This window comes from Agrilus planipennis, unplaced genomic scaffold, assembly GCF_000699045.2.
Source record: "Agrilus planipennis isolate EAB-ADULT unplaced genomic scaffold, Apla_2.0 scaffold508, whole genome shotgun sequence".
In the NCBI taxonomy this organism is placed as follows: Eukaryota; Metazoa; Arthropoda; class Insecta; order Coleoptera; family Buprestidae; genus Agrilus; species Agrilus planipennis.
The window spans coordinates 6,712-15,898 of NW_020439158.1; the positions used below are offsets into that span (position 1 = coordinate 6,712).

General features: G+C 30.3%; 2 protein-coding genes across 4 annotated transcripts in view; both read right to left on the reverse strand.

Moving 5' to 3' along the window:
- Positions 1–2,578: 2,578 nt before the first annotated feature.
- On the reverse strand, positions 2,579–5,098 carry LOC112903955 (glycine--tRNA ligase-like). Its single transcript, XM_025977900.1, has 8 exons — positions 4,758–5,098; positions 4,341–4,684; positions 4,123–4,288; positions 3,916–4,061; positions 3,599–3,696; positions 3,324–3,538; positions 3,068–3,232; positions 2,579–2,749 (listed from the first exon to the last, which is right to left on the reverse strand). Exons 1-8 carry the CDS (start codon positions 5,007–5,009, stop codon positions 2,579–2,581), a joined length of 1,557 nt encoding a protein of 518 aa, XP_025833685.1. The 5' UTR covers positions 5,010–5,098.
- Positions 5,099–5,286: 188 nt separating this feature from the next.
- The window catches only part of LOC108743510 (tetraspanin-6-like), a 6,758-nt gene continuing 2,857 nt past the window's right edge, over positions 5,287–9,187 (reverse strand). Inside the window, exons 3-5 of one of the 3 annotated variants that reach the window (XM_025977897.1) lie at positions 5,977–6,150; positions 5,519–5,638; positions 5,287–5,463 (exon numbers count right to left, since the gene is read on the reverse strand). In XM_025977897.1, coding sequence (XP_025833682.1) covers positions 5,308–5,463; positions 5,519–5,638; positions 5,977–6,150 — 450 coding nt within the window. In that variant the 3' untranslated portion in view covers positions 5,287–5,307. Of the gene's footprint in view, positions 5,464–5,518; positions 5,639–5,972; positions 6,151–7,508; positions 7,624–7,699; positions 7,887–9,187 lie in introns of those variants that run through there. The other 2 variants (XM_025977899.1, XM_025977898.1) reach the window with 2 other exon arrangements.

A 9,187-nucleotide genomic window follows, 5' to 3' on the forward strand; every position in this document is an offset into this window, starting at 1 on the left:
TTTTTATAACAACGCAAAAATTACAAATGATTGAATTGGTCGTAGAATTAGTAGAATTTATTAGGTAAGGTAATAATCTCAATTTTGACATGTTTCTTTAAAAATTATTTCAAGTTCCTTAATTACTACAATTAAATTTGTAATATCAACTAAATTTTTTTTATTTTTACAAATTCGGGTCGAAATTGTAATTTTTATTATTTTCGCTTACGAAGCTACGGGCAAGTGGGATAAATTGTAAATATCGCTTTAATATTTAGGTAAATTTTCCTTTCATTTTCTCCGTGTACTAGATAAAAATTAATCTAAATTAAACTTAAAACTAAATCGCATTATCCAAAACAAAGTAGCTTGTTTTATGAAAAAGCAATCGGTTGGAGGTTATAATTTATTTATTCTGTGCAGAATAAAATTGAAAACATCGCATGTTAATCCACGTGAAAAAGAGACACATGGAATTCTGTTATACATTTAGTAGACGTATGCGCTGCAAAATGGAAAACAGTTGTTTTTTAAACGACGCGTGATCTTAGGAAACTTTATGTAGGTAGGAAGAAAAAAACAACTGAATATTCAACATTACATTTGTGCATATAAAGGTATATCGGTGGAACTACTTTTGAAAAGAACCTTACAAAATTACATTCGTTTGCTTATTTAATTAAATCACCTACCTACTTATCTGCTTGATGTTAGTCCAAATTATGGTAAAAGATAATAGAAGAAGATCACTTACCCAGTTGTTGTTACTCTCCTTAAAGATTGACATGGTGGTGTTCGTCAAAGGCAGAAACATCCAAGAGGAATAAATGATGATTAACTCATTTTTGTAAAACACTTTTTGTTTTAAGAAATTCAAAAAAAATGTCTTGCACTTTTAAAAACTTCGATACTTCGCGAGTTTATACGTACGTCCGGTTAAAATGTTAACTATTTACTGTCGATAGGTAAGAGGAAATGTTTTAAAACGGGTCCATATCTAATCGCACGTTCGATATAAGGAAAAACGGATCGGGAAAATCGCGATCGTTACGGTCAAGTCAGAAAACACTCGCGATAAATCGACGCGATCCTTCCACACTGAGGTACACGACTGGCGAACCGAAGAAATCAACCTGTTGTCAACAATTTACTCGGCACCAGTACCTAGAACAAAACGGTAACTTTCTAATTGGCCATCGCGAGCACGTGATACTGTTAATGGTCATTTCCATTGGCCATTTCACTCGATTAAAGACAATTCAATGTGATTTTCGGAACTTGAGGAAAATTAAAAAACTAGCTAATATAAAATTAGAACTCTATGCACAAGGTGTTCCAAAAACTACTACCAAATGGAAACAGAAAAGTATAGGAGTTCAAGAGCTATCCGAATTTCGAAATAAAAAATTTGTTCAGCAATTTTTGATATTTTCGTAGTTAACGCTCGTATTCCATCAAATTTACCATTCCTGGTCTGATAGGTACCATAAAAAGTAATTAAAACACAGCAATCATTAAATGGCTTAATTTTCTACAACTTTCCACAATATTATTTACTTAAACTATCCTAGGCTTGCTTCATAATAAGATCCTAAATAATATTTAATCCATACAAATACGCAAAATGTCATAAAAAGATTCCCTTGGGACTTTTAAATCCTTCAATTTTGGAACGAAAAATCTCTCGACACGATCACGATTAGGTATTGGCAAAACGTATGGACCCTATTAAATTACGTCTACACTATGACATTGAAATCAAAAAGCACGTGATAGTTAAATAGAGTAGATTTAATTAAAGCTTCTCAAAATTTAAAAGTCCGTGGTCCTTGTCATAATTACTGTACTTTGATACGCAACACAAAACCGATGGAAATTTGTAGTAAAAATAAAATATTCAAAACAAAAGGGTCGTCAATGCCAAAATAATTTTAGTAAAAATCCATTTCTTGTTATACCAGAACATTTTTAAAAAAGAAAAAGAAAGTGCTCGGTTAAAGAAGCATAAGTTGATTTTTTTAAAAAGTATTTGACAGTATGTACTTCTTTAAAAAAAAATATTTTCGGGTCTTTGGATATTCATTTTGTCTTAAATTCTTGAACACGTATATTAATTAATTAATTGATTCATGCACCTACCATTTCATAGAGAACAGGCGATACACTCAAAAATTTTAATACCTAATTAATAATTACGTACATCTCCGAATAGTAATTAATTTCTTTCGTATAAAATAACAATAAAATTAAATTACAAATTTAAACTAACTAGTAATTATAAATTAATAATAATACTAGTACCTTTTCTAATTCCCTTAAATATGTAGTAAACTTAGATTAAAATTAATTAATCAATATTGTAGAATTAAAAATAATTAGCAACGAAGAAAGAATAGGTACGCTAAACGAAAGTTTCAAAAATTGACGACGAAAATCAGATCTTATATTTTAATACGAAAAATTTTAGTCGATCTATAATTTTAATTTAATAGTTATCAATAACATTCAAAACTAGTTAAATTTTCTGTTTTCTGAAAGTATATTAAGAAATTATTGTTTTCGATATAAAAGTAATTTCTATCCTCTGAAAGTAAATTTATAANAACTTCTTTCCCAAGACACCTTTATTAGGTACAGATTCTACCACGTCCACTATTTTAGGTTCATTCAACTTCTTTTCTGCAGCCAATCTAATGCCTGTTGCTTTTGTATGTTGGGTCAAATCAAAGGCCGACCTGTCAGCACACCCAACACATTCTATCCACCCCTTAAAAATTAAATCTTACTTTTTCATCAATAACACAATAAAAAAATAATACAGACTGCACTCTATATTATTTCCTCCAAAGAAATTGATGTAGATTCAAAACATAAAGGAATAGAAGCGGAAGCGGGGATGAAGAGGGGCAGAGATTAAATTACTACTTGCAACTAATTAGGGGTGTGAGATGTTCTAATTTTGGGTAAATGCGAAGATTAGTTAACGATAGAAAGCGGTGAAGGTGCGTATCCAACTAGTATTTGGACTTTGTAATAATTACTTCAAAAAATATTTACAATAGAAATTGCAAAAGTCAACACTTACATAACTGGTTAATATTTCGGCATCCCAACAGTCTTGGGCGTAATGGGCCATTTCATTTCCCATATGTTGCCTAAATCGAAGACGTGCAGGATCAACGCCGCAATCATGCAAAAACGTCTGAATTCGTACCATAAAATAACCCAACGTTTTATTAGCAACTAAACCCTTAAAAATTACAAATTATAATAAATTTGTTTTAAGGAATCGCGCTACTAGTACAATATTGACACAAAAAAATTGTTTAGTAAAGTAATACCTCAGAGACAGCTTCGCCAATTTTCCGCTTCTCAGCCGATTTACCGTCCATTTGATTGCATGCTGAATAAAGTAGTAATTCTATATCTTTAATATTTTCAAACTTAGGATGACTTTTTTCACTAGGATCACAGAAATGCTCAATTTCCGCCATGGTAAACTCCCTCACTCGTATAAGGCCAGATCTGGGCGAAATTTCGTTTCTAAATGCATTACCTAGCCGAACAAAAGTTATTCCCTATCTTCAGATGCATAAAATTCAATATTTTTTATTACCTATTTGTGCAGCGGCAAAAGGAAGCCGACCCTGATTAAACTCTAAAAGTCTTTTGAAATTTACAAAAATGCCTTGGGCTGTTTCTGGTCTTAAGAATCTGTAAAATTTATTAGCACATAAATTCATAAATCACCAAAACAAAATAAATAAACATTAAGAACATCATTAAAGAGCAGGGGTGCTAAACTCCTGAGAAAACAAGCCTGAACTTGAATGCAAAATTTGCACTTTTACTTTACACTATACTAACTTTGCATCATTAAACATAGTACATGATAATTTATTTGCCAAATGATAAAAAAAGGCACATAATTACCCTTTCACTAAACCAGATGGTCCAATTTGAGTTGCAAACATGAGATTAAATTCAATGGGTTCCGTCAATGGATTACCAGTAAGAGGACTTTTCATATCAAACTTTTTCATAACTGCATGCATTTCTTCCTTGTTCATACCATCCAACTAAATTGAAAAAATATACCTATTACAATCAAAGAATATTTAAAATTCACAAATTTCAAACCTTTACAATTATGTCTTTGCATTCTGCTTTAGTTCCTTCAGTTGTTTTTTTATCAGCAGAAATCTTTTCAAGATGTGATTTGATTAAGTGATCTAAGCGAAAGCATTCACCCGTTTTTACATCTTTTGTCATTAAATCAGCAAATCTATCCACATGACCTGAAGCTCTAAATTTTAATGAATTAATGCTGATTAAGATAAACTATAAAAAAATATTACTTCAATACTGGCTCTGGTGTCAAAGCTGAACAATCAACTTCTAACATCTGTTCTTCAAGAACAAAAAACTGCCTCCAATAATGTAACAAATTGGCTTTAAATGCACATCCCATAGGACCAAAATCAAATTGACCAGTAATTCCACCATAAATAGCAAAAGACTGATCATAAAAAAACCTCCTTTTAAGCAGATCTTCCATTTTTGCTCTATCAAAAGTTATGTGAGGAGAAAGACTAAGTTCTTTCTCTTCAAGAAGCTTTTTACGATTATTCAATTCTACTACTGCTTGTTTGACATCAATAGCAGGTGCACCATCTGCTTTTAATTTTCGTACCAAGTCGCCCTTAAAAATTAAAAATGCAATGAATATGAATATTGTAGAAAATAACTAATAGACAATAACATATTTTACTAACCTGTTCTTTAACACTGGCCCTTAAGGGGGCCAAAACCTCTTCGACCTTTGGATCGATCATTTCTTCCAAGAATATTTTCAATTTAACGTTTCTGTGCTGCTTCTTCGTGCCCCACTTTTGATTTAAAGATGTCGATGTGAATAAACTTTTCACTAAACCAGCAGTTTCACAGACACGTTTAATTGAACAAAACTCACTACTACATACAAATCCTATATGACGAATTTTTGAAGCCAAACACAATAACTTCATTAATCTTATAAGTTAATTTAAAAATATTTAAACTCAAATATTAATTTAAATAAGTTATAACGTTACAGTTCCACATGTATGACGTTAAAATTTAATAGGTTAAGTAGAATTGACATTTGGTAAATATTCTATAGACTATGGAATATACCACAGAGCTATATTTACAGGGTTCAATCAAATTATTTACAACACAGTACAAGGACTTTTCAAAAAGTAATAGCATCACTTTTGTTAAAATTATAATTAATGTTGTTTACCTGCGTAAAAGATAGTCATACGAAAACGAACCATTAGATTGTTACTTTACTTGCTGATAATTTGACTTTTTACCACCCCTAGCTAGTCCCCAAAAGATAATTATTCCTAATAAAGGGAAGACTGCTAATATGGCAATTCCGACTGCAAGATATTTCACATTATTTTTAAAAAATGCCACTACTTTTTCATAACAGCCCTAAAAGATTAACATTTAACATATATATTTAATTATTAGCCAGTACATTTGAAACCTCTTGGTAAATTTTGCTGACATCGTTTGTATCACAGCTCGTTTTGATACAACAAGATTGAGGTACAGGTGGATTCAAATTTAGCCAGTCATTGTATGTGTGGTCCCCACAACATTTTAACTAAATGTAATTAAAAGAAAACTAATTAATATAGGGTCATTTGGGATAAAAGCCAAGTGAAGCAATGAAAGCTTTTATAAAACCGTAATGGCTAAGGGTAAGAATAAAATTTATTAAACGGAACTTTTAATGGTATATAACAAATAAAAATCCTTCCACAAAGAGAGCAAAGATGCGCATTTTACAGGGTTTTAGAATTTATTAAATATTCCAATGTAGTTCAAATTACTGATCAGTTCAAATATATGCAAATGTAACTTTGATAAATTTGTTCTTATAATCATTAACTGAGCGACTCTAAGGACAAGTAATATTGTACCTTTCAATTACTTACTTACAGCAATTTGAAAGGAATCAACTTCCGTATCAAAATATGGTGTAAATTTCTTATATTTCGTAATAGCGTCTTTCATTCCCGCATCAAAATTTTCTATCCATGATTTACGAAAAACCAGCATCGCTACAGCCGCACTAACTTCAATTACCACTACCAAAAACAGTGAAACACTGCACTAAAATTGTAGAAAAAGGTTGCGATAGATAGAACAATTGGGCAACAACTAAACAACTTATTAGTTTCTGATCATCACTCACATCAAAAAGATATTGCATAGATCGATTAAAACAATACTTCCTTTGGTGCATAATTGATAAAATTAATTGAAAAGGGGACGCCAACGAATAGACGTGAAGATTGAAAATCGTAGACAATTCACGTAAACACTTGTTCAATTACATGAAATTTCTGTGCAATTATTATGTCCAAAAAAATCTAAGTCAATTAATTATAAGTTATCATATTACCAAAAAAATGGGCAAAAAGAAAACAATGAAACCAATGTACTTTGTAATTGTTATCAATTACAGAATTACATATCGAAGAGAGCATTCTAAAGGACTGGAAAAATTTAGCAGTGTTGCAGAACTCTAAAAAATTAAGTCACAAGTACTTTTCAGTGACAAAATTAGATAGAGATCATCAAAACCAAGTTTTTTACTATTCCATGCAAGTCATGACTCGAGAACCCAACGGAAATTTTTGTAAAATTGTTTTTCGAATGGCGTATACATAATTCGCTTGAACTTGAACCCTTTTAAAACTGTTATTGGTAACCCTAAGGATAAAATTTCTTTTCTAGAAAAGCCGGGGAAATATATGAAATATATTGGACAAACCAACCGCTCTAAGCATGTTAGATTCAAAGAGCATTTGGTTCATGACAGGTTTGATAGAACTGAAAAATACAGTGCTGTCTTACAGAAAATCATCAAATCAATATCGAAAATTTTAAATTAGTTATAGATATTTTTAATAATTACTTGCTTAAGAGTTTTGAAAGTATGTTTATTAAAAGAAACCGATTAAGCTCACTTGTTTATCTTACTACCAATCGTCGTAACTTAAAAAAGGTAACTTTGTTAATGAAAAGTATTTCGGACATTCCGTGTTGTGATTTCGCGTTGAGCTTTTTGGTGCTCGAAAAGAGCATTGTTTTTAGATCGATTTTGTATAATTTAATGTGAAATATAATTAGAAACCAACGAGTTATTTGACATTAAAATCGGCCATTTATTCCATCATTCTCTATAAAATAATTATCCATAACGAACCGCAATTAATTTGATTTTACTTCCAGCTGATTAATGCATTTCTATATACTATCGGTCACGATAATTTACCTTATCTCGATTTTAAAACTTTTAAAATAATAATGATAAAAGAAGATGACTCATTTAGTCTTCTTTGTATGTAATATAGTACACAAAACCGGTATTTTTTCAACTTAACTTACAGCATACATAATAACAGGATTCCCTTTATCGCTAGACCAACAACATGCGAAAAACCCCGCAAAAATAACAATTATACCTGTACCAATTAAAACATACGACGGAGCATAAGAATGCTTAGTAGTAAACTGTAAAAAACGATTCAATTTCAATTCAGCCCAAAATCCTGCAAAAATCATTGCCAAACCAGACATCTGAAACACCACTTTTAATAAGTTAGTTGAGACATAAAACGGTTTTCAAAATACATGGGTTACATTATTAACTTACAAAGAAAAGTACCAGCAGAAACATTTTAGATTTTTCATATCTATCAATTGCTACGTCCGCAATGTTATTCCTTGTCTTCATTATTCCTTTTTTATTCATTTGTATTATCACGATACAAATCTGTCATTTTAAAAATCAAAAAATTAAACTGCGTACACAGAATGCTTAGATTTCACATCAGTATTAAGGACAACAACGAGAGCTAAGCCGCGAATAAAACGTATCATGAAATTTTGTACACACATTGTCAGGGGTACAGCAAAGGACGTAGGGTACCTTTATCCAGAAAAAAATACTGTTCCAGAGGGATATAAAAATTAGTTTTATATGGACGCTGGTGATCCTTGACACGATTTAAGGACATCAGCGTAAGCGAAATCGCAAGTAAAACCTAGAATACATGTAATTCTAAAACTGTAAATTACTTCCTACACATGTAGGGCCCAGACAAAATATTCGTGTAAACCAATTAAAGAACATAAAATTACTCTTTGTTAATTAAGAAGTTGCACATGCGTACGAAGAATTCCTAGTTAAAATTGAAAACAGTTTTAGCAATTGTTTATAGGCATATAATAATTGACGCTTTTTGAATAAATTATCTTTATTATTAGGCACAAAATGCTGCTTAATATATAGCTACAGATAGATATAACAATAGATACTGGATAACTATTTTATATAGTTGAAGGAACAAACACTAACAGTATATTATCGTGAGATAACTGATAAACATTTCTATGCTTGTAACTCTGCATAACATACTTAAGTACAAAGGTATGTCTATATTTTTAAACAAAATCAGCATAGGAAGTTTAATATAGTTCAAGCAATTTACGATATAAATATACATTATACATAACTACAGTAAATTTGGTCAAAAAGTTGATGTTCTCATATGTTACGTTAGAATAAATTGGATATAAACTTTTGCAGTATTTAAAAAATGTATAAATATCTAAGTACAAAAGACGAATATCAACAAGGTCGAATTTCCATCGAAAATAAAGAATTATATTGGAAAAATATGGACGAATAATGCTATTTATTTATCAGTCAGTCTACTCATAGAAAATTCATCTCTATTTTTGCAAAACAATTCTTCAGTTTACGGCGAAAGAACCTTCTTAATACATATTCGTCCTTTGTAAAATATAAAAGTCCCATATCAAAAAATATAATTGATTCGAAAATTGACAGACAAGGATGTACGCTATGCTTTTATCAAAAATATGAATATATCACTCAAAAAATAAAATTTTAAAAACATGATTATCACTACTCATAGTTAACGCTTTAAAACCTAATACATATGGTTATACGTTTGAAGAATTTTAAAAATATAGAGAATAACAATCTAAAAAAAATATGCAAAAGGATTTTTAAAAGTAATACGTATAATCCTGGAATAAGGACAAACATTTTTAACTGAATACTTCAACTATTTGAAAAAAGTTTTCTAAATTTTAATCTCCATTTATTCCATTA